At 34.8% G+C, this 27,362-nt stretch overlaps 1 protein-coding gene across 1 annotated transcript; it reads right to left on the reverse strand.

Moving 5' to 3' along the window:
- Nucleotides 1-928: 928 nt before the first annotated feature.
- LOC128224818 (uncharacterized) lies at nucleotides 929-24,119 on the reverse strand. The gene is made up of 20 exons (XM_052934883.1): nucleotides 23,573-24,119; nucleotides 14,564-14,686; nucleotides 13,995-14,381; nucleotides 13,593-13,725; nucleotides 12,323-13,487; nucleotides 11,979-12,201; nucleotides 10,855-11,835; nucleotides 9,306-10,657; nucleotides 8,986-9,174; nucleotides 8,362-8,872; nucleotides 8,006-8,122; nucleotides 7,451-7,758; nucleotides 7,208-7,315; nucleotides 6,835-6,991; nucleotides 6,544-6,727; nucleotides 4,781-6,417; nucleotides 3,716-4,647; nucleotides 3,044-3,386; nucleotides 2,324-2,869; nucleotides 929-1,657 (listed from the first exon to the last, which is right to left on the reverse strand). Exons 1-20 carry the CDS (start codon nucleotides 23,934-23,936, stop codon nucleotides 1,374-1,376), a joined length of 10,044 nt encoding a protein of 3,347 aa, XP_052790843.1. The 5' UTR covers nucleotides 23,937-24,119; the 3' UTR covers nucleotides 929-1,373.
- Between the last annotated feature and the right edge of the window lie 3,243 nt (nucleotides 24,120-27,362).

The raw sequence follows: 27,362 nt of genomic DNA on the forward strand, positions 1-27,362 counted from the left end.
GTTTATAATCTCTTCTTAGTCTAACACCAATTCAAATGTGCGAAGACGGCGAATAAAACCGGAAAGAGAGTAAATGAAGGTTACGGTCGCGACCATGACATAAATATACCCTTTATATACGTTCATGTTGTTGTTGTTTTTTCAAAATATGTATAACACTTATTCCAAATGTTTGTATTGTATATTTATTGTTGTCATGTTTTTTCTCGAAAACGTGGTGTCATGCCATTTGATATATAGTTATTTTATGTTAAACTCGTGTTGAGAGTTCTGGGAACCACACTTGGGTAACAGATGTTTGAGAATCATAATATAAATATGGTCTTTGTTTTGTCTCGTTTTCACAGGAAGTAGGATATAATACCAAGTTTATATATGTCTTTAAAGTAGGGTAAACGAGGGTTTACGACTGCTGGATTAGCTGACAATATTGTTAGTTTAACTCGATACGGCTATTTGCAGCACGTCTAATAAGTTATTGTCAATAGAAAGGGGTCGGCATATACGTGTTCCAACATGTGGAAGTTTGAATTATACTATTAATCTTTTAGAAAACTCGTTTCATGTTTGATTTGTAAAAAAGTATGAAGAATCAAGAAAATTGTACCTTGGATATTTGAATCCTAATCACTAATCCCCAGAATTGTTTGATGTTAAATTTTCGTGTACAAGTTATTTTAAGTATTAGTAAATTTATAAATACATGTAATATCCTTTTGTAAATAAACTTTAATTCATGTCTATGCAGCATAAAGTACTATCTATTTAAACATATGCGTGGCCAACTTATAATTTTGCCACGTACTTCTCTTATGTTTTGTCAATTTGATCAAATATATAATGTTTCAATTTGTTTTGAACCGGTGGCCTCATATTGCGAATATATCTAGCAGGAGTTCGAGTTGGTAGGAAAGCAAAATACCTCACACACTGGGCTTATGCTATTTATTATGAAACAAACGGAAGCGACAAAACACGCAATTAAAAGTAATGTGCATCTTCACAATAACATGAAACGACAAAAGTATATCAATGGATGGAATAATCTGTACCACACCAAACAAATACATGACAGGATTAAAATATAGCAAACAAATCGGACGGAAAATTATAAAAGTTACTATTCTCCGGATCTCCGCCTGCATTGAATTTTATATTTAAGGAACATACTTCAATCGTAGAAATAAGACAGAGTAACAAAATCACACTTCAATAAAGCATTGATATAAATATATTGAAAGTAATATTATGAAAAAATTACACGCGCGAACCTACGATAGCACGCATGCACGCAAACGCGCACAAACACGCGCGCGCACACATCAGCTTGACCACTTTGACAACAAAGCGTTGTCACTAGGAAGTTTATATGATTACATGGTGAATATTGTCCTGTATACGCTCCAAATCCCTGTTGGATAAGCACATGTTACAGTAATAAACAGCTCTGCTATCTTCGGAGAAATGAGCGTTGACGATGGAGCCACGAAGTCATACGTATGTCCGGTGTAATAGCTGATATCCAGAATGTCGGTGAATCCTTCTTTTGATCCCACAACGAGGCTATAAACAACTGGAATTTCCGGAAGAGTATCGAATGCTTGTTCCCAGTTGATGTGAATATGATGCTCATTTCTAGATACAAGCATTGGGCTTCCTGAAGGCATATTAAGAATTGATTGAAACATATCATAGATTTTTAACCTGACACGTTCTACAATAATTTAATTTGAGCAGACGCCTGTCAGGGGGAACTTAAACTTGGTCACCTGTATTTTAGTATGAATAAATCATATTTATAATTTGTTGATAATCTTCTCTTTCAATAGGACGGATAAATCATAGATAAATGCTAACTAAACACTCTCTGTTTTCCAATGATTAAGTTGTCTTTACGTCTGAATCTAATTCCACACAATCTTATGTATACGTATTTTACATGTTAAGCTGCAAGCACAACATAATAATTAAAATATAATCCTATTGAAAGTTCAATGTAAGAATTAATATGTTTGAGCAATATAACTGTTTTGTTTTTAAAATGTTTATCCAAGTAAATAATGGCATAATGTAGTCAATCGGGATTTATATTGAATAACTACTAGTATACAATGAAAATGCAACGATGTAATTTATAAACGTCGTACTTTCCATTAACCATTTTAAGTTTTTAACCGATTGATATTTCCAAATCGACGAACTTATATTTTGTCTGCTTTCGCAATTTAAAACTTTTATGATTAACACTCATATCACCACACATCGACTGTTAAAAACTCAAGATCGTTTAGCACACAATACATAGCTTCGTATGTAGCATTACCTGTCAAAGCCGGAGGTTCACTTATGGTAAATAAGGAAGCGTGGACGGCCTCACTTCTATGTTGCCCAGTGTTTGTTGCCCTGACGCTTACACTCAATGTTTCTGAATTGTGTAGTGTTAGCCCGCGAGCACTTGCCACTGTCTTCAGTTGAACATTTGTCCAGTCTACGATGGTAGTATTTCTGTCGTCTGATATGCAATACTCGTAAAAGTCAATACCTGATGTGTCTTCGAATTCTGACCAACTGATCTGCACCAAGGATGTGTTTGATTGTATTTTAGTTGGACCTTCTGTAATCGGTATTGTGCTGAACACACCTTCGTTAACTGGTAAAATGTTAACTGTTACTTGGTTTGAAGTAATGAAATCCATGGATACGGTATTGGAGGCTACAGTTGTTGTCGTTGCTAGCTCAACATTATTGACACAGTTGATATTGACGTACACCTTATCGCCGTGTTTAAGCTGCAGGAGGTTTGACTCACACGATGACAGAGTATCTGCATACCACTGGTTTTGTACATTGTCTTTGTTTGGGAGCAGTCCTGCAACATAATCGAAGCTTGAGTATTAATTGCACACGTGTGTCGTGTTGTATCAATCCAAGTGGTAATATTTGTAAAAGTGATTTTCTTGTAGAAGTAAAAACTGAACACTAGACCCTCTAGCAAACTTGAAAATACTATGTTTACCAACTGTTACGTTTTATTATGACTTACCAATAGAACAAGTACAATGTTTAATATCGCTCTCGTCGTCTAGCACATTCCAGGTTGCATTAACCTTCACTCTCGAAGCGATCTCACCCGAATTATTTACAAAGACTACCGTTGCTGAAGCTTCAAGATCGGTGATAAGCGGAGAAGTATGGTCAATAATAATTGGTTCTGTTGACTGGAAAACAGATGTCAGGCCTGCATGATTCTCAGCAATAACTGTCGTATATACTTTCATCGCATGAACAAGGTGGCCTTTAATAACCACACTCATTATATCAGCATGAATAGCAGTTAATGGCTGAATTTGAAACCCTCCAGGCGTTGTACCGGCACCAATTTGTACCTAAAGTAAAATTTAAAAAACAACAACAACAACATAAAGAATAATATTTTTGTAAATGAAAAAAACAACACACAAAAACAACAACACTGTAAATGAAATGTTACACAGTTATACTACATTTTAAAATGAAAATAAATAAATGAATCTAAGTGTTACAACATGTTTACATAAATGTGTAAACTAATACATGCATACTATTTAAATAAAATGCTAGATTCTTATACTAATCCTAATTAATAAATATAATCCATCGTTATTACAATCATGATGAACATATTAAACAATATCAACTTATTTTAACTACATTGATTATGATTTCTATTCCATACCCTTTTCAGATCACTTTCTTTATCCTGAATCATAGCAGTAACAGCTACAGAATCATGTCTTATTTGCCGAACATGAAGAGCTTTTGACTTGTTTTCCATGAAAGACGTACAGTTTTGTAAATGAATTTGTTTTAAGATGTTATTGAAATTATTATGATTTTCAACAATGATTGTAATGTTTTGGGTTCTATTTTCAATTGGCATGAAAGTATATGAAAATTCAGAAAATTGTTTATGATTCAGAACAGTTGGAATTCTGGTCATGAAACGATTGATTTGAAGAATAACTGAATCTACAAAAGCATTTTCAATAGATCCTTCTATTCTGTATATTGCATCTTTGTCTAATTGCGCAACAATTGTCTTTGTCCAAGTATCCTCCGAGTTCTCTAATAATTCAATGGCAACAATGTTTTCAAATTGGATACAGTCGTAGCCTTTGGGTGGAGTAGGATCGATAATAACCCCTGGGGAAACAATAACGTCACTTTCATGTCCCGCGGCATCAATGGCCTTGACCACTCCGTAATAAACGCTTCCAGGAATCAAGTCTACATCCTTGAATGTAACGCTCGTTTTGAGACCAATAAGTGTGAAATTCCTATACAAATGTGATGACTCCTGATTTTCCACAGCAACATAGTAACTTTTTATTCCTGAACAATGGTCCTGAAACCCATGCCACGAAAGTCCCAGAGAGGTAACGGATGATTGGTATGCAACGTTCCTATGCGTAATTGTATTAAAAACAACGCCATTTGTCGGTGGGGTCGTATCAACTATGAAACCGTCTGACGATAACGAAGTGTGAAGCCCTGCCGTGTTCACAGCTGTGACAGTAAAATGGTATTTAACGGCGTGCTCCAAAGTCAGATTTCCGATGGAAATATTAGTGTTCAATCCAATAATCTCTGATGCAAATACGTCATCGACTGAAACAAATTTTTACAATATAAATCTCATTATATATAGAAATTCATAATCATTGCCTTTAACTAAATTGTTCAAATGGTAAATAATGCATTTAAACCTTATAAATATTAACTTTTTTCTATAGATATGTACCGTTCGGTGAAGTTCCTAAAGCAACCAAGTAATGTTGTATATAACTCTGTTGCTCACTAAAGACTCCGGACCAACAAGCCGAAATCTCATCGGTCCAGTCTATGAAGTCAAGATCTGTTGCACAATCGTCAATTCCTTCAATGATATATCGTCCTCTACGCAAACTTGGTGATGTTTGATCAACCTTAATAGGCTTAGACGTAAAGATTGCGAATGCACTTGGTCCGTACCATGTTTTTACGTAAATGTCGTAGAGCTCGCCATGGACAAGCGATCTATTAATTGGCAGACAGTGAACGAATTCTTGTCGCAAACCTATATCAACCCAGGGAAACTCTTTTTGTAAATCGAAAACCCCTTCTCCATACGGTTGATTATGAATTCCAATACTCCACTCAAATCTATGAATGTCTGGATCCTTTCTCGAGTGTTCTATCTGCATCCAGTGACCGGCGAGACAAGCTGATGAGGCCGTTAAAGTTAAAGGCTGGAACTGAAGGCCTCCAAAAACTGCAAACTTTGTCAAGTCGCTATCAGTCGTGTTAAATGCATCAATCTCGACGCAGGACATATTTGTTTCAACTGCATTGCATGGTTTTCCAACTACAGCGCATGTGCAGTCCTTGTTGCAAAAATGAACGTCACAAGAGTGCTTCTCGAGTTCGAGTATTCCCCGCTGATTTTCAATAATAACGGAAGATGGCATACTTGACAATGAAAATAGAGATACACGTGCAACCGAGCTGTTTAATCCTACACTATTTACAGTCCAGACAGAAACAATTATAAGATCGTTAGGGTTTAACGCTTCTGTAAGTGTGAAATTGCCATGTTGTTCGTCTGATGTGTTATCATGGTTTCGGATGAGGACACCACCGGACAGTTCCTGCTTGCTAAAATACCTTGAAACAGTAACATAATATCTATCTATACTAGATTCCTGATCGTAGAAACCATACCAAGTCAAGGAAACAGTGGAGTGGAGTCCACTGGTATCTCTATAATTTTCCCAAAGCATTTGTGGTTTTAGTCCACCCTGGTGTGGGGGAGTTGAGTCGATGAGAATATCGTTTGTTCTCTCTGTTGAGCATAGCCCTGCCGCGTTACAACTAGTAATAACAACAAAATATGTGTCACCATTATGCAGCCAATTGTTTCCATCTAAGTTAATGGTGTACTGTTTTTCGGATCCGAGATGTACTTTTTCAACTGGTGTGTGTCCTTCATGATGTGTAAAGAGGGATAACTCGTGACTATATATCGGGCTTTCGTCGTCTAAAAAATCCCAAAACACTCTAATAATCGACTTTTCCCATTGAGAGGTTTTGTCCTTGATTGTGTTATAATCAAGCATTATTGAAGGCTTTATTTTGTTGTAAGGTGCTGTTATGTCCACGAGAATCGCATCGGATGCACTTGAAACGTTCATCCCGACTCCATTGAAGGCCCAAACAGTTGCAAAAATTGGCGTTTTTATGGGCAGAGATATATTCGACTTTATCATATAAGACTGAAGAAGGGCATTGAATGAAGGAACAATGTCACACATGTTTTTCTGACGTCCTAAACACACTTCAAAATGATCGATATCTGAATGAGGGTCCTCAAATCCAGCCCATTGTAATCTCAGTGACGTGCTGCAATACACATAAAACATTATTAGGAGATCGTTTAAAAGTATTCTTAATATTAGTGTTTAAATGTAATAGCATCTGGAATTGCATCGATACCGCTTATTTAAACTGTGTGTGGTTTATACTAACTTTAACGGTAAATATCTGCTGTGTCGTACACTAGACCCGGCTTGTACACGACCAATGATTGGTGGTGAGTTGTCCAATATAATTCCATCTGACGATCTTTGTGTACAGAGTCCAGCTTTATTACAGCTTTCTACTGTTGTGTAATATTTCTCTCCTGGGATAAACGGACCATTCCAAATTATATCTGAAAACCAAATAAACGCACACAAAGAGGTCAATAACATGCGTACTCATTAATAACAAATAAATAGTATTAACATAATACATATGAACCTATGAACACACATATACCTTGCTTCAGTCCAACGTTTATAAATGACTGAACGTCTGTAGCGTAGTGGTCTGTTCCAAGTCCTACATTGAAATAGTCTATGTGGCTTTCTATGTCTGAGAAATCTTTCCAGTGTGCATGGATCGTGTATATGTCTGATTGATAGTCAAGGTCAATCTGAAATTAAAAAAATCACTCATGGCTGCTGAAATGTACTATCATATACGCTGGCTATTATAAAGTTATTGTGTAAATATGTACATGCTTCCCCAGTGTTTTGTAGTCCTTAGACATTCTTGACAACCTGTATTGATGTAGATCATGACATGATCAAATAAAGCAACATCATTTAAGGCAATATATTATGTAAGTAGAACATCCCATTAAACCAACCTTGCTTTCCCAGATTCCATCCAAAACGTGTCCTCCACAAGGTGGTGTTCTATCTAAAATAAATCGTTTTGACACGATTGTACTCGGAATATCTGCCCTGTTGATCGCCTGTAATAATTCAAATACAACGATTATATTGTTTTGTAAATTACATTGTTACAGATATTCCATATATCTTTCACACGTTTGATCTACTTATGACTTTTATATTTCTTTATTTTCCAAAAGCTGACAGCAGCTTACCTGCACAAGAACGAAGTATTCATAGCCTTCTAGGATATTTGAATCATGAAGATCAATGTTGAAAGTATCTGAATAATACTTTGTCATAGATAATGCATCCACCGTGCTGTCGCTTGATCCGATTCCGACATTAAAATGACTTATTCCGCTGTGATCGTCATGAAAACCAACAAGACGTATACTTATTGTGTCACCGTTGTAATACGCATGTTGTTGATCAAAGTGTATTTTCCCTTCCTTTGGTGCTGATGTGTCCGTAACAAACTCCGTTGAAACAGCCACTGACGAAAGCCCGAAATGGTCAGATCCTGCAATACAGATATATTCTTGTATTTTGTTTTTATTCCTTATGTTACCCAAATGATTTTGAAATATTAACACGGTTTTGACGTTATCCGATTGTTACCTTATGTCTTACTTTCTTAGGTAAGTCGTATTCGCTCAATACATAGTTGCAATAGCTATCATGATAGTCATATTCCTAGTTCATAGTAACATGTTTATGTTTGCGCTGTTATATTATGATATAGTTTGAATTTGATGTTAAAATCTTACCGTTTACAGTAAAGTACACAGAAGTGCCATCAGCGATGCCAATTAAAGATAACACGGCAGTCGTTTCTTGTCCCGTGTTACGGAACGATATAATATCGTCTCTGTTGGGACTGGAGCCTGAACAAACCAGTATTAAAGGTTTATATTTTAAAAAAGATTTTAATCCATGAGGACATGAAGACTTAACACCAAGTCACCGTAATATTAATACTTCGAAATTAAATTATATCAAGTACTAAGAATATAGGGTGAATGGAAATTTAATGCATACATTGAATATAACCATTGATATTCTTGTAAGATAGATCATTTAACGATCTATTTTTTGTATCAATTTACGCGAGAAGTGTACGCACCAACACCGATTGCGTAATGTTGTATGTTTTCTGGATATCCAAGAAGAGTAGCGCCTCTTTCTTTAAAAAACGGATCCCATGTTATAACAACATGTTCGATGTCAGTTAAATACCCATTTACGTTTTGGATATGAATATTCCCAGGGATGGGAGCAGTGTCGTCTAAAATAAATCCGTCACTGCAAGACTGAATTTCGTCCAGTAATTCAGTGAACAATTCCCTTTCAACTACTGTCTTATTTGAGAAAGCACACACATAGAATGTAGCGTCAACGAACACATCGGCTTCTTCGAAAACAGCAAAACCATCCGTTGTGACTTTTTCTTTTAAACAAGATACATCTGTGTAGCAATCATGGGGTACATGCCGTGATGTCATCAAATACCAAGATACATAACGCTCATTTGCGTGCATAACTGCTGCGGCTGGCCTTAACTTATTAGTACCAAAGTCTAGTTCGTTGTCATGCAAGAACGTATACATGTCGCCAGCATCCGAACTATGAATTATCTAATGAAGATAAAGGAAATAATTCCAATACAAGTATGAACATAACTGAATTATCCGTAATTAATTAAAAAGACATTAAATTCTTAAAGGTGTTTGAGATAAAATGGCTTTACCGATTGAATTTGCATCCAAGAATCCAATCCAGTATCAAAGTCGTAAACAACAGTTGCATCATATGTTCCAAAGTCTAATTCTGTTAGCTTTTTGCAGCGTCTAATTGATTGTCCGCTGACGGAGTATGCATTTATACAAGCATATGAGGAAATATGTCCATGGACGGGCAGTACAACACAGTCTTCAACCTTAGATAGAAAAAAACAAGCATAATATGTAATCAAGGTCATGTTTATGTAGATTGTGCTAGAAATGTTTGACCATTCACACTAGTGTCTAAGATATACAACTGTTTATGAATATAACTCAACCATTTTACCGTTATTTCGCTGGAGTCATTAGTAATGGATTTCCACGTGAGAAGAGGTTTCCGACCATCTGCGTCCCGAGCTAAAGTCCATTGATAATAAACCATAACAATATCCTTGTCCTCAATTGACCAATGTAATCTGACACGGACACACGAATCTTCAAGCAAAATAGATGCTTTGGTTATCTGCAAAACTGGATCAAGCCTTTCAAAAGAGAACTCATTCGATTGTACCGGATTTATGCAATCCTGTTTTGAACAGACTTTTACTTCAGCAACATATTTCTTGTTGGCTAGAAAGTTTAAAATTTCTAAAATGGTAAAGTTGTTACCGGTACCCGGTTGGAAAGGTACAACTAACGTTTTGTTCTGTCCTACGATTAAATTATTTTCGCTGACCCCAACCCTGTATTCCAGTTCCATGTTTTTATAAAGAGAAACAAGATGTTTATCAACAAACTTCCAACTAACGATCAGTCGTTTAGACTGAAGAACAACGTTCTGAACTGGGCATTCAATTAGTTGAAATCCTAAAACGTCACCAAGCATGGTTGAATGTTCAACTTTTATAACCAAAACCGGTCTGTTCACAAATGGTCTAATGAAGGTGTCCTTGCCCTCTTTTGAAACAATTCCGTCGTCTGATGTTACAACAGTTTTGAACGGAGTGTTGAAGATATAACGTTGGCCAACGTGTAGCGGTTCTTTAATTGTCACACGCGCTGAGTTGTTTGTTAAGCTAACATCGTAAGTATTTGATACTTGATTCGAGCAGTCATGCCCAATACTGACGGACAGTGAATGCGTTATTTCGTCTTTGTCTAAAACCATTATGCCATCAGAAAAAGAAACCGAAACTCCTCCGGTGTCGGATGACCTTAACAAGAAAACATATTTGATATTTGGTCTGATATCAACTGAGTGTATGCAATACGAGTTGCTGTTGCTTATGAGTTGGTAATTTACTACGTCATCAGTAGCATTTGAGAGTCCTACTCCTACTTCCAATGCTAAATTCTCATGGTGTAAGAAAACTTTCCAACTTGCACAAAGCACTTCCTTCGTAAAATGAGCGTCAACGTCCACAATACTATTATTCACTGAGGGATCTATATCAGATATAACAGTTTGTCCGGGAGGATATCTTAATGGGAGCTGAAATGGTTGACTTTCTAGAGATAAATAATGACCAGCATTGTTGTACACATGCATGTTAATGTAAAACTCGAGGAAATTGTCCGTATCTTGTAACTGTAAACGGCGTAGGGGATATCTAAAGCATCCACCAGAGTACGAATGGCACGGAGAGGATGTATCTAGACGCCATTCCAGATACGGTGTTACAGCAATACCATTTTGTACTGAAAGGAAGCAAGATAACTACGATTATCAAATACAATTGAGGTCAAATACGATGCTGATTTACACACAGGTAATTATATGTTCTATGTCTTTGGCGTTTACCTTGTGCCATTAAATCGGGTTTATATTTAAAAGTTTTGCTACTGAGCTTGTTTCTGTAGTTTTTCACAAGAATTAAGGCAAAAAGTTTACCTACCAATCTGGAAAAATATTTGATCGATTTGTGCAGTTTGCTCGTCGTCATAGAATGTGTTGCTATCCCATCCAAATACAATGTGCTCAGATTCAACAATAACTTGGGGAAGGGTTCTATTCAAAGGCGGTGTTTGATCAATGAGTACAGGGCCTATTGTTGAGATTCTCTCCAAACAAGCTTTATTGATTACTTTCACGAAAATGAAGAATAATTCGTCAGAGCCTATGCCTTCATGTTTTCGTCTGAAATAGGTTTTCTTTTGTGTAGACTGATACGCTACAATGGACGGACTCTCTATTTCAGTAGGACTAAGTCCTAATCCAACAAAGAAATCTTGAATTTGACTTCCGTCTTCCTCAATATCCCAAGTGATAAAGATGTTATCATTGGGAAGATACATAATTGTATCGTTTGTGTACAATGGTAAGTGTTCGCAAAGAAACGACGAAATATCTTCATCCTTTCCTTTTATATCATGTGTCTGATATATTTCGGTTACTATGTGCGATTCAACATCAGTAGCACAAATACTACGGCAAACGGAAGTATTATACAGCTTTGCTCTTTGCATGTTTGTCTGCATTAAATATACTTCGCCTTCCAAACAGAGTAGGCTTTCTGATAATTGTCCATGCTGTACCGTCATATTTCTAAATTCTGGCGGTGAAAGATCACGCGTAAGGCCATCTGAACATGCAGGCTTCGAAGGTTCCATGGCATTATTTAGTGCAATAACAGTCACAAATCGCTTTCCAGTAAAAGTCATTGGGATTCGTATTGATTTTTCAGAGAAAGGAAGCTCCCTAAAAATCGATATACTTGGTACTTCTGTAAAGTTGTACAGATCTTGTGTACTCAGACATCTGTCGGACAATCCAACCCTGTACAATTTTATACCGCTCTCGTGGTCAATAAAACCATGCCAGTGCACAATAATAGAATCAGCACTTGTATAGTCAATATCATTATAATCTTCTGGACCTGAAGAAAAAAGTACAGTATTTCCATAATTATACGATAAAGGCATACTTGTCATGAATTACATTTTTTTTTGTATTTGAGACAGACAAAAACCATAAGTATTGTGTTTATGTCGTTATGCATATGTAGTGTGTTTTACTTACCTTCGAAAACAACACCTTCTGAAGGAGGCGATTCATCAACAAGCACATCAATATGTTCCGTTGTTGAAAGCCCAGCCATGTTTGTTACTTTTATTGTAAAATTATAATTTCTGTTATGATTGCCAATGTGCCTGGCATTTAGTTTGTTGAGTGGTATTGTGTAGTTGAAGAATGCACATTCACCTATATCTGGACAGTAACACTGTGCGGATGAGCAGGATTCCTGAATTGAGAGAAACTGTGCGTAAACCTTTTTTTTTATAAAACTCTTATGAAGACACAAGTGACTTGTCTTATAACTTATTAATAATACTAAGTTTATGAATCCTTATACACATACTTACATTTATAGTCCTAACAGCAAGGTGCTCACTCAGTAATTCTGTCTTTGTGTCGGCTATTCCAAATACCCAATGTATTTTAGATAAGCCACTGTGTGGATCGAGTGCATTAAACGTCATTTTCATTTTGGACAGGTCCGTACTATTATGTACAAACAACATTTCGTACCCATCTTTTTCAAGCCAAATGTCGTTGAGGTGTGGCGCTGACCGATCAATAAACACAGTTCGGTTATCGCTCAGTGTATTTCCAGCAATATCAATAGCCTTTACGTTCAGAGTGTATGTATCTCCGTCAGTGACATTAAGATCCGTGCAAAACGATTGGTTCATGAAGGAGGCAACAGATATTTCTCCTGAGAATGAGCCATGGTTATGGCTCCAAGATACATCATATGCAATAATACCGTTTACATTTGTTGTCCCCGAGACAGGTATTTCTCCAGTTGATTGCTCGTACGAGTCGGTAATAAGACCGTTCGGTACGGACTCAATAGGATTGAGAAGTTGATTGTTTAGGTAGAAATCGTTGTAAAAGTATTCTTTCCAGCTGATGCAGACATCGTTGTGATGAGTTTGCCATTTGTAATTTGTAGCAGGCGAGGCAGATGTAAATCTGAACGGCTTTTCATTCAATATTTGAATGTACGAAGTGTTATCGTAGAGAACAAAACGCCGACACTGACGAACATTGTTTGCAACATCTTTAACCTCAAGCGTCAAACAATAGAGCATTGGTGTGTCTGAAGTAAAATTTAAATGCATGCTTTTGACTGTGTGGTTAACCTTTGCACTTACAACGTTGGTTGTGTAATCTACCTTCGATAACCCTTTCGATGGCAAAACCTCATTAACTCGAATTTCGTAGCTCTCAATGGATGAAGCGGTGTGCGGCGCTCCTCCTGGAGGGACGGGATCAAACCAACCGTCAAACTTAACAATGTGGACGGAATTCCGTGTTATTCGTTTATATAGTTGCAAAGGCTCATATGTGCACGTCGAAAGTTTTAGACAGTGTTCAGGTGGATGGCTGTCATAACGATAGCAGACAGTTCGTTGTTTCGTAGTTTTGTGATATGGCTTAGCGCTGAGAACAGTGTGGGGTGTCGTTCTAGTATCCTTTGGTTTCAAATATCCGCCACCTTTAGCTTCGTATTCCAAACATAATCTGTTCAGAAACATTAAAATAAGAAAATATATTATCTTAGAAACTCTTCCAATAAATATGATTTGAAACTAAATCGATTTTAGTTATAAAGGATTATCTACTTACGCTTCTCCATTTGACAAATTATAGATACTAGCAGTAACAGTCATATTGCCTGAATCTAGATGCTTTCTAGTAACAGACTGACTTAAATTTATGTCAATGAGTTGCCGTTCTGTTGTCAATGTAGCGGATGTTCCTGCAACAAATACATTCAAAGGTTAAAATTTAACAGATTTAAAAACATATACAAGGCCATTTTGCATTTTTTTCTTGCGAAAATTGACCATGGAACTACGAATACAGATGTACGATTGGTTTGCGTTAACTTAAAAACAAACGACAGCATGTCTTAATTGTTTGCTTGTTGAAGAGGAACCCTCTTTTAAAAAATGTGTTGTTTATGTATCGGAATACTACTTATTTTTACTCAAATAACTGTACTAAAATTACTGTGTGAAAACATACCTGACACAGATTGGCGTTTAATATGGATGGTTGTGTCCGTTATACCAAAGTTCTGTTCAACAATAAATGACGAATTGCTGGAAATATGAATAGTGTAGTCCGTGACCAAATTAAATTGCATTACAGACGGCTGGTAATTGCCGTACATATCTTGTAAAAACTGACACGCGGTAGAAGAGGTCGATGGAGTTGCTCTCTTCCTTTCTCCATTTGGACCGATAGCAACGGTGTCACAAGTTGAAATTGATGGCGTCTTAGTTGGTTGACATGAAGTTTCTCCAGCTGTTGAAGTCTTCCTAAACTCCGTTGCGCATGTGCAATCCTTTGTAAGACCATGTCCGCTGCAGCTTCCAGGCCAACAATAGTGGTTGTTCCAGGAACACATTCCTAAATTATAGATTTTTATTTTACTGAAGCAAATATGTTATAATTATCTATGCAGAAAAACTATGTACAATAACACATGGTTGCGATAGACACATCATGTTCGTAGCTAGGAAAATATTATTATCAAACATTGTTTAAATTTCAATATCATGATGTATTGTTTTTGAAGTATATCTCCTTACTCTGACACTCCTTATCACTGTTGTAACGCTTGAAGAAGACATTGTCATCATTACACTCTTTGCAGTAGACATTGTAGTATGCTGTGCAACTTCGGAGTTTACACTCGCTAATTGCAGGACAATCTGAACAATAGACACATCTATAATATATATATCAAATTAAACATGTATCTAAATGAATTAAAGTGATACATTGGTCAACTACATTTGTCACATTGAGGATTACTCAGAGGGATTTTCTTGGTTAATCAAATATCTTCACAATTGAACATTAGTATTGTAGATGAACACGCTCTTGTTCACTAATAGATTGTTCACAATAAAACATTAGTATCGATTATTTTCTTTACCCATTGTTAACCAAAGTGTACTTTCTTAAAAATCAGGGTGATTTATAGTTCATTGTCGTTAACTGAACTTTAAACACTATCGATTGCCAAATGTAAAATCCAGCTTGTTTTGTATTAACCGAATAAGTCTATTGAACGAGGAAGCAAAACTGTAACAAACACTGATTCATCGTTATAACCGCTAAACAAACTAGTATTTCAATACTATTTCATAATGTAGTATAACACTTGATTAAATAAACTTGCACAATCTTCAATATTTCTATCAATGCAACTTAATTGTTGATTTTTCAGCTAACAAAAGAAACATAGAGGCTTGCCGGGTTACCGGCTAAGCAGCGTGTCCGAGGGTCGGACTTTTCTACCCGGATCAGACACACATGATTGCTATGTTTTCAAGCATATCTTAAACTACATTTTATTGTGAATAAAAGACACAGATAAACGATTGTTTGTTCACTTTACCAAAATGCGCCTGGTGATGTTAACTGGCGTCATGACGAGAAGTAATTTGTACTCACTGCGTACGTCAGGATGTCTCTTCAATATAACGTCTTTAAAGGATTATTGTTTTGTTTTAAAGCTGTATTTTTGTAAAGATAATGTTTATGGAGATCATCTATTGAAGTATCATACTATCATTAAGAGTTTAATAAAACGATTAAAAGTATTGCGTCACAGCGCGTGACTCATGAAGCATGGTCGTGCAAGATAGAGATTTTCAGCACAGCTGAATTCACCGGAAATGTTTATCCGGTATGCTAGAAAATATATTTATACTATTGTTTAATGTTAACCATATCGTTTACCTGTTTTTTAAATACATGTATTCAATGTTTTATTGCAAATCGCCTGATATTAAGAAAAGGGTACCTCACCGACTTCGTTTTTTGCGCAGTATCAAATAATCTAACACCTATACCTGTTTCCTTTTCAATTCGTAGTGTATTTAAACGTTTAGCATGATAAGTTTTATGTTAGTGATATTTGTTATTGTTGTTGTACATTACTAATTCCACACAAGACGGGCGCTGAATAACCAGCTTTATAAATCAATGACTTAAATTTGGTGGCAATTTTAATGAGAGGCTTATTATTAAGCAATCTCATTTGCCGAATTATAATATTTTGATAATACACATCAATAATCGTTCCAGTCACTATGATACGAACTGCGACTATGCTGATTAGTGCTTTCATACACAAAATATAACTAACAAACCAAAAAATGATAATCGACAGAAATCTGCATTGTAATAAGCACAAACGGATCCCGGCAGTAGAGAGGTAGCGGCTCCCCCCCCCCCTAAAATCATCCAAAGTTTTCTTCTGTATATCACTATCGCAGAGAAATGTAATAGTATACAGATCTATACGCAAATACGCGACTATAGAGTTCAGTGTTTTGAATCTAATCTTGATGTAGTCAATCGGTTATCGTTGTATAAAACATATACAATTAAGAAATTCCACTAATAGGGGTAACCATATTATTAACTAAGTTTGTTAGTGATTATAACTCTTGAACATTTTCAACGAGGGTCATTTGTTACGCAACGGATTGGGGAGAGGTGGGGGATGGTCAGTTCTTGACGTTAAAAAATGATCGGTCATTCTTTGAACAGAAAGAAAATGACTCATGTGGTCAATATATAACGGGGCCAGTCGGCGTTAATTTAAAACACACTAAAATTTTAAAGTGAAACTCTTATTCAAATCAATATTCCACATGTATAACAAACATTTATTTTGACTGATAAACACATACTTCTTACTAAATACAAAATATTATTCACTGATTACAAGATTGTAACTGTTTATTTAATAGTAGAAAGCGCAAAAATGATTATTTTTTTTGGTGAATGCTAAAGGATTTACTATGGTCTCATATTTCTTTCAAATTAAACTCGGTATTCTTCATAAGAACCATTGTTTTCGATATGTATTATAAGGCATATTAAAACAATAGTATAAGTTGTGGTAAATCGTATTTGTGTTTAATACTTGTGTTTGCACTGATTGTAAATGATCACATTGAATTGTTTCTATTATCTCATCTTATTAATGGTTGTTATAGTTCACACAAATGCACTCACATGAACGCACGTATACGCCCACATACTCGTACATGCACGCACGACCATACACACGAACACGCACACACACACACACGCACACACACACACTATGATAAAATATATGTTCCAAATGGCTCAAATGATGATCTTAAAGTAAATGTTTGCAGTAAAATGTTTAATTTTGTTAATCAATGCATTGTTTGTATTAATCCATAACGATTTATTTTGTTTTCCTGACTTTACCACGCAATCAAAGCTTCTCGTGCGTTCAAGCAAATTCATGAGACAACTTTCGGCGATGCATTCAATGCCCATGATACAGAAGCCAACATAGCTACCTTATCCCGCACTCAATGTCCCTGCCGTGCGTATGGTATACGCGTGCGTGCGTGCGTGCGGGCGAGCGTGTGAACATACATGCCTGCGTGTGAGAGCGTACATGTGTGTGAGAGCGTGTGTGTGCGTGTGCGCGTGCGTGTGTACATACATGCCTGCGTGTGGGAGCGTACATGTGAGCGGGAGCGTGTGTGTGCCTGTGCGCGTGCGTGTGTACATACATGCCTGCGTGTGAGAGCGTACATGTGTGTGAGAGCGTGTGCGTGCGTGTACGCGTGCGGGTGTGCATACATGCCTGCGTGTGAAAGCGTACATGCGTTTGTGTGTGTGTGTGTGTGTGTGTGTGTGTGTGTGTGTGTGTGTGTGTGTGTGTGTGTGCGTACGAATGATCGTTCGCGCGTGTGTGTGTGTGTGTGTGTGTGTGTGCGTGTGCGCGTGCGAGTGTGTGCGTGCGCATATATGCATGCGTGTGCACGCGTGCTTGAGTGTGGTATGGTGTGTGGGGTGCGTGTTTACGCGTGCGTACGTATATGTTTTGTGCGTGTGTTTGTATGTAAGCTATAACAACCCTTAACACAATGAGCTTATAGTAATCATTTAAAGATACACACTTACTCTCCCATCTCAACTCAACTCAATATCAGACATAGAACATAAATACTATTATATACAATTATAGTACAGTTTAAAATTATAGCATATTGTTGTCAAAATATTTATATAGGTAGGAAATAGCTATATATAAGTATAAATAAAAAGCTTACATTCTACATGCAAATAAAATAAGTCTATTTGACTTCCATGATAGTAAGGTCGTGTGTGATCTGACGCTTGGATGCAGAAATCTTATCAAAAACATAGGTTCTTATGAGAAATACCGAGTTGATTTGAAAGAAATGAGTATTTTTACATTATGAGATTAGAGTAGACCACAGTAAATATTTTAGCATTCACCAATAATTTAATGTTTTTGTGCATTCTGTTATTAAACACGCGGTTAAAATCTTGTAACCAGTAATTAATATTTTTCACAAATGCATAATTGAGTAAGAAGTTAAAGTTTTATTAGACAAAATTGATCTTATAGTTTATTTATAATCAGTGCTTTAATTATTTAATAATGTTAACTATTCGGAATTCAACAGAAGAAAACAACGTTGAATTATAAATTTAACTAAAATTAACAACAACTGTTATATGTTATTGATCAGTGGTTTATTCAAAACTAAGCTTTTATTAGCGTAAACAATAGTTCGATTTACGTCATGCTAAACGTTTTATAACAATACGTAATGAAAAAGAAACAGGTATAGGGGTTAGATTATTTGATACTGCGCAAAAACTAAGTCGTTGAGGTACCCTTTTTTGATGTCAGGCGATTTGTAATAAAACATTGAATACATGTATATAAAAAAAATAAAAAAAATAAACGAGCAGTTTTTTCAAGAATTAAAGAAAGGCACACTTTTTTCAGCAAAACACGACGCCGTTTTTCCCGCGAAAAATGACGCTAAAGACGAATTTTAAATAAATAACGTAAAACAAGAGAACGAAAAATATATGAGCGTGAACGTTTTCACAAGACGCACTTGAGGTTTAAATTTCTTAGCGGTAAACGAAGAATTGGTGAAACTATCGGTTATTGTAGATGGAACGCAAAAATATGAGAGACGTCTCGAAATTGACGTCAGTGGTATATTTTTAGGAGTCATAGTTTCAAAACTGTTCCGAATATTAAAAATGTAAAAACAGTCCCTAATTGGGTATATGCTCTTCTATTCATATACCATTTTCCAGACAGTAAAAAAATCATAGTCGCGTTCCACCTTAAATACATTTGCTATTTTAATAAACGGTAAATATCTTCACCGTGCATAAAAATATTTCCAAGCGCGGGTGTCGAAACTTCGTTGGTTTATAAGAAATATATTTAAACCCACCCTTTCCGACCCTACCCTAAACACTCATTTTACATGTAGCTACCAGTTATATTAAGTCGTTTTTTGCTTCTTGTTTTTTGTTGTTGTTGTTGTTTTCTGTTTTTTATCTCTCCAAAAACATTTATTTTTTACAAATTTTATGAAATTTCTTGCATTTGTTTTGTTTTAAAAGTACCAATTAATTTAATTAAACATTTGGTAGATTGATATGTGTAGCATAATAACATTTACCTGTTGTTCATGTGTGATTTCATGTTTATCAATTTTTTACATATTCTTATTTGTGTATGTATTGGCCTCTTTTGTCGGTTTTACAAAGATGAATCGCTAGGCATTTCATGTTTTTGTGTTGTTGTTCTTTATGACGCATATTGTTGACGCTTCGTATAGCCAATGATAGGCGTTTTATGTCGTCATTTGTTGGCGCTTTTCTTGGAATCAGTTCTAATTTTTGCCCCCTTTCAATTGTGGTCGCTTTCCTCGGAATCAGTTCTAATTTCGGCTAATGTATTGCCATATACTTTGCTATTATAGTGTCAATTGTTTATTAAATGTAATATTCATTTCAAACATTTGCTTTGGTTTTTATTTTACCTTTTAAAGCGCTAATGACCTCCTTTATATCCTATGAAAGAGAAAACCTGACTAAAAGTTTACTCATTAAAAATACATAAATCACATTAAGCAATGGAGAACAAAAGTATGTTTATTTTATTTTATTTTAGCACTTGCATATTCGATTGATAAGGATACGTATATCCTTAACAACTTTAGTAATAAATGGATCAACTACAATTTGTCACATTTAGGATTATTCAAAGAAACGTTGTTTTCTTTGTTTATTAAAATGCTCTACAATTAAACAATTAAAAAATAGTATTGTAGATGTACAGGTTCTTGTTCATTCATAGTTTGTTCTCCTTGATATCTTGGCATTTGTAAATCAAAACTCGTAATGATCATTTATTTAATCTCATTGTGAAACAAAATTTACTTCCGTAAATGTCAATGTGATTGATTGTTCATTGTCGTTGACTGAGCTCTAAACCGTACTTATTACCAAATGATTAAATACAGCCTGTTTTGTATTGACGGAGTAAGTCTATTGAACGAGGAAGTCAAAATCTAAGGAACAACGATTTATCGTAATAAACCCTATACAAAGTAATATAGCAATGATACTTAATTGCGTTGGAATGATAATAAAATAATTGAAATAAAATATTCAACACACACACACGCACGCACGCACGCACGCACGCGCGCGCGCGCGCGCACACACACACACACACACACACACGCATATACGCACAAACACACGTATGTAGCAAGTTATCCTTGATTATATATTCCAATGGCAAGTGTATAATAAAGTCCAAAATCACGTTGTATTGGGTAAGAGAACTGGATGATATGAATAAAAACTATTAAAGTATAATTCACGGTCATATCAGGTTGCGATGAAACATTTTACCATTGTGTAAGATCGTTGGTTGGGTAGACCGCGTCCCATTATGCCTAAATATGTCGTTGCATCAACGTCAATGCATATTATGAACGGAAATATGTTTTATCATTTTGTCAGAGTTTTAACCATATTCTATAATATGTGTTATCATTTTGTCAGAGTTTTAGCCATATTCTATAATTTGAACTAACACATTACGAACCTACGTTTACCTGTTTTAAACAACTCGCTTTTACACGTAAAAGTCATGTACTTCAAGCTGAATACCTTGCATTGTTTTGGACTTTTATGTCAAGAAACTATAAATCTTAACGAAACTGAATCTTCACGAACACTACTTGTTTTCAGTATTTGTCATTTTAATATAAATACGTTAGTAGGGATACAGTAGTGCAAAAATTGTAAATATGCATGCGCATATAGGAAGAGACTGATTTAGCCAATATCAACCCCTATTCTATTCGAAAGCCGTTAAAAATGAGGATATTTGAAAAAGTATCAAGGTTCATATTTGAATTACTTAAATACGAATTGGTTCTTTTAAACGCTATTATTTGTTTTGATAAGTAAAAACTAATTAAGTTTTATTTCTTAAATTATCTTCATGTTTTTATACGACGCTAACAATGTATGGTTATCTAAATAAAACAAAACAAACATAAAATCCTCATAATAACACATATTCTCAATTTACGAGGAGAAAAGTAACTACCTTTTATTTCCCTTGATGAATCTATTGCAACATTTACGAGAATGAAATACAAGCACGTATTATTCATCCGCATGTGTATGCTGTGAACAAACGTTTTATGATCGGAAACCATTTTTGTTTCATTTTGAGCCAACCCTTGCTACAAACATGCGCAGTTAATGATGCAGACGACGGCTATCGCCTAAAGCATGCTCTAATCCGTAAATTATCCAGCTTTATTATCATTTTCAGAGCTCATTATTACAAATTGATGACTGCTAACCCTTAACAATTTTGATATTGTTTAAATGGATATTGATTGCTGATAACAAGTTTATAAAACTAAATTGTCTGTATCTTATTTGAATGACAACAATATTGCGTTCTTATTGAGCGGTATTGATTTTTTTTTTGAAATTTCAATCTTTCAGGACCAAACAAGGAACGGTAATATTTGTTTTAAAATGCATTTTACATATTACTATAGCATAACATCTGAAAACACCGAAATTTGTTTTAAGTGTGAAATCCCTTTCATCGCTACTTCACTTATCACTAAGTGAGCAAAGTAAAAGCACGTGGTTTTCTTGTTAAAACAACAATATCTCGAAATGGGTCCTTTATACAGCGATTTCTTTCGTTACAAACCAAAGGCAACATATCACAAATAGCAAATGCAACATCTCGCAATAACCAAAAAACATAAAGAACAATGAGTACTGTCCCCCCAAAGAAAAAATCTCGCCAATTTAGTAAACCTTCGCTTATTAAACAAACAATCAAAAAATGATTAAACCTTGACAAATATGAGGACAACTCTTATCAGTTACCTACTACTGTAATACATGGAATAAACAATATTTAAATGGAACAAAGCAACTTCTATTAACATAAATAAATCATATATTTTCTTATCAATGTATAAAAAAATTGACATGATGTTTATCAGTTCTCCAAATGTTAGAATAAAATAATGTTCAAGAATAGTTATGCATATGGCAAATCCTAGTTTTACAATCTTTCTGATTTCTATCTCTATTCTATTCTATTTCTATATATATATATATATATATATATATATATATATATATAGAATAAGTCTTAATTTATATAATTGTTATATTACTTACACAGCTTGACTTGTTCAATTTTTATATGTATAGAGTGAATAATTATCTTTAAAACTATGATAGTTTCTGAACTACTTCAATATAACTATTAACCATAACTACATGTAGATTCCGGTGTCACCTATTTGATATGAAATAATTTATTATATACAGCCAGGGACTTACCAGATTACTACGTAATTATTATTATAAGACACTTTAAAAGCGCAAAGTATGTACTTTTCGTTGGTTAAAAATAATTGTCGAAGTACATACGTTGCGTTTTTTAAAGTCTATTAGTGTAGTATATTTAAATTGAATCTTCATACCAGAAAAAAAACCCAGTTGATACATGATATGATTATCATAGAAATCATAAAATGAATGAGTGAATTGACAAGATTATTTCTGTACTAATTGTCGCTCTACATTCAATGTATAAACGTATGTATTTCGTATCGAGTTATAGTAAAAGAAATTGTCAAATGTTATATGTTTCATGAAAGATTAATGAGATGAAGCATTCTTTCTTTGTAAATTAAGATGTTCTTCAAAATTTAACAATAACATCGAAGTTACTTGTTATCGTACTACAAGAGATCATTTTTGGTAATATGAGTATCTCGAAGTCATTGTTTTCGTATTGATTAAATACAGTTTATTTGTTTCGACTAAAGCAGCACCTGGATTGCGGAAGTCATAATATAACGAACACGGATTCTTCGTAATATCCGCTTAAACAAGCTGATATTTGTGTTACCATTTAACTATTAGTATATAAATGAAAATTGGAAACGAAACTAAGTTTTGCTTTTGAAAAAGTATAGTTATTACATGTTTATCATGCTGAAAGGAAACGAAAATCGGTGTAAATGACCGTAATATAAAGACATAGTTTTGCTTTAACTAGTTAATATTCAACGCTACTAAAGAAAGTGAAACATAAAATCAGTCCAAAACACACAAACACATTTAATAGTTATTTGATAGTCAACGAAATCCTATAAAAAATAAAAAGACCTTTTGACATTAAATACCTGAGTCGCAACAGTAGCCATAATATATATCTGGACAATTACATCCATTTGTTGAAAACGTTCCGCCATTATAGCACCAAGTGTTGCATTCACCGTTGTCATGAAACCCCGACCGGTCGTTTGGATCCCTACCACAGTCACTTAAACATGCGGCTATGTCATCTGCCAAACTAGCTTTGCAGCAGAATTCCCGGTGCCTTGAACGCGAGCCACCACCACAAGTTCTAGAACATTCAGACCACGGTTCCCATGCTATCCAATGACAACGATTCGAACACGAAGCGGCATGTACATATTTAGGTCCACTAATCGTGAATAATAAAGCCATACAACACATTATCACGTTCAAGAAATCCCCAGACATTGTAGTATTTAGTGTGCTAATATACTATATTTATACTTTTACACCATTGCGGACGAAGAGCTACACTGTTAAATGGTGCCTAATAAATTAATTCAGGTTCTTTTACATTACTTCCTCTGCTAGCTTGGCTAATCACTATCGGGTTAAAATGAGCTGGTTTAAAATTACCTCAAAGTTACAGATTAAAACATGTATGTGTTAATGCAATGAGTAAGCTACCGTCTAAAATGCATTTGTTTTCATTACCTTCAAATGTTAACTTATATATGTTGAATTTTATCACTTAATACCTGTGTGACGTATTTCTCTCGTCTTGCCTATTCATAAATACCAAGTGGTCTAAGTCTTAAACTTTCAGTTATGTGGTATATCTATAAGTTAATTACTTGTTTAATAATAATTACCTTGGGCCTACCTGGCTTTTCGTTAATATTTAAGACACAAATTTAATTAACTAGTAACAAATGATAAATGATACTTATTAATTATATAAATCAGCCAGTATTTAAATCAAATCATCAAATTATTGGCATTTTGCTTTATCAAAGTGTGGGTCACCTCAAATAACACATCATAGCGTGCTTAGTTGCCTACCGACCAACTTCAAGCTTAACAGCAATCATATTAACACACTGGACTATTGCCTGACCTAGCTGCCTATTCACATTATGCCAGCCGTGAAATTAACACAATAAATCAGTAATATTAACACACACAAATGACCAAATCTAGCTCTCTAAACCCTACAATCTGTGTAACTAAATACACTTCTTAACACTCTGTCTAAAGTACTTTATATTTCAACTTTCAACTACTTCTATAAGGCATGCCGTTTGGATATTTTATAAGCTGTTGTATGTTTCAAAGGGGTTATGAACATACTTTATCGCACAGTTTTACACGCTGGTTAACAATCCCGTCAATGGGTGTCTCTTGCTCATATACGTTTAGAGAATTTTGCCTCACAAGACTGTATGGTATATGGCTATTTAAATGGCCGTAACTCTGCACTTTCTGGAAGCTGCTTAGCATTCCTGTAAATGTCCCTAACTCTGAACATACAGGCGGATAAACTGACGAATGAACGGACACAAATGATAAATGTGTATGTACCTTCCCCCTCTTTTATTCGGGTATTACAATGAAGGTTATAATTAGTTCGGCGACGTCCTGTAGTACGATATTTTTACACAAAAATCAAATTCTAGGAATTTATTCAGTGTAAAGGCATAAAAGCAGACTAAGAGAAGAAATAAGCAATAGTGGTTTGCATTCGCGCAAAAAGGTACACTTTCACAACGGTTTCATAGCTTCTTAAAATGGTTTTAACTTTTACAGATAACTTTTTCTTTTCAGTTACCTTTGGATGATAAAGTTTTTCCTAAAATCTGCTTCATACAGAGTTTGATTTCATTTTAACGATGTTGATTCATGTATATATTGTATTAATCTAGGAAATACTACTGTAAAACTACGGCAGGCATAAATTTAAGCGAATTCGTTTTTTTGTTATGTCCGTTTTTGATGTTTAAATATTGTCCTTGCCATAATAGTTTTTTCAAATAACTTCATTTATTTATTTAAATATACTTTCAATTTTATGTAATACATTTATCCGCGAGAGGCACAACATGGGGTAGTAAAGTAAAAACGATCTAGGCTGTAAAAAATCACCTATGTGGTAATTCAAATGATGTATTAATAAAGTTATTTTAGTGTATACGTTTACAGTGTTTTTGTACGTTGTGTGTCTATCAACCATTGTAGTTAATGGCTTAGACTTGTGCATTTAAAGCGGTTCTTTCTTCGATAAGGTTCAGGCTACTAGGCTTGTCCGTGTAGTTTCCATTGTATTGTTATTGGTATTTCCTTTCTTTGTATCATGGTATCAGCGAAACAATTAAATAAGTTTAAAAGTATCCATTATAGTCAATGCTTTAAATTAAGTTGAAATTGTATTAAAGCACAAGCTGAACGTTTAAAAAATCATGACGATTTCAGTTGGAGGTTCATGTATCTTGCATTATCTACGGAGGAAGTTCTTTCTCCTTCGAATTCAGTAGGGATTCTCCTCCATTCCTTTGCTTAATTCATTGTACGGTGAGTGCGCGCTTTTATTTTCCTGCTCAGTTCTCTCGAAGGAAATATTATCTGAAAATATAGATATATTTGTTATGAGGATAATTAATGTATGTTTTTATCCACAAAACAGAAACTCGCGTATGGCGTAGGAAGATGAACATCAGTACTGGTTTCTATTCAAGAGAGTCAAGCGGACTCGTGCGTGTTTCCATGTCCTTTAATCACAATCAGGCTTATAGCAATTAGTTTGACCTATTGGCTGTTGTTGTGAGACTTTCAAATTAGAGAGTTGTTTTAAATCAATGCGTCTTTTAAGGGACATAACTTACTCTGATCCTCAATGTACAACATTATTAATTATATTCTTTTGTTTTTAGTCAACACTAAAAGCCAAGGACTTGATTTTTTAAATTTGCACATTGAACTCCAAAGAGCAGAAAACTCTTTCCTAAATATCGGTTCATGGGTTTTCGTGATATCCTTAAAAAACACAAACCATGTTTTACAATGTTCTAAAATGTGAGAAAACATAAAAGACTTATGTTAAAGCTGCACTCTCACAGATTGAACGTTTTGACAACATTTTAATTTTTTGTCTTGCAACGAGCCAATTTTTGCGAAAATTCTTGGAAACCAGTTATATAAGACTGCTGATCGCAGAGTTTTATATATAAGTTTAAAAATTGATGTTTAATGCATTTTTCTTAAACCGTTAGTAACGGTTTAAGACATAAAACATTCATTTTGGAGCGGAAATATGAAAATCTACGATCTGATTTTTTGTCAGCAATCTTAAATCGTTGGTTTGCAGATATTTACGCAAAAAAATTCCAAGACTAAAAATAAAAAAAAGTTCTGTGAGAGTGTATTTTCAACTTACAACCAATACGTTTGAAAAATGTTTAAGTAAGATGATGTTAAAGTGAAAGTTTGCCAGTAGAAAACATTTTTATAAGGCTGATACATCAAACAAATGTTCAGAAACTATATTATCAAAGTTTATTTACCTTTTGTTCACACGATAAACAACAGCAACAGCCACCGCAATAATAATAACTATCACTCCGGAAGTAGAAAGCGAATTGCCAACACTGCTTTTCTTTCTACATGCGTGAACGCTGCATCGGATAAAAATGCAACACTTATGAACTATAAATGTACTTCGTATACTATCATTGTTTATCATTCGATAAGGTAAGAAGTATTGGCATATTTTAAACTCAAATAGCAGGGATTGCAATTTAACCTGAACGGATCCAAATTGGAAGACGTTTGTGTGATAATCTTGTCAAATTTAATTCAATATCAAAAGAAAGTTACAAACCACCTGATATTTGGTTCAAA

Source organism: Mya arenaria, chromosome 17 (assembly GCF_026914265.1).
Source record: "Mya arenaria isolate MELC-2E11 chromosome 17, ASM2691426v1".
NCBI classification, from domain to species: Eukaryota; Metazoa; Mollusca; class Bivalvia; order Myida; family Myidae; genus Mya; species Mya arenaria.

Coding starts and splice junctions, on each gene's coding strand:
- LOC128224818 (XM_052934883.1), bottom strand. CDS start 23,936: ATGTCTGGGGATTTCTTGAACGTGATAATGTGTTGTATGGCTTTATTA. Junction 14,382..14,563: donor CAGTGATAAGGAGTGTCAGA/GTAAGGAGATAT, acceptor TCTATAATTTAG/GAATGTGTTCCTGGAACAAC. Junction 13,726..13,994: donor TAAACGCCAATCTGTGTCAG/GTATGTTTTCAC, acceptor TATTTGTTGCAG/GAACATCCGCTACATTGACA.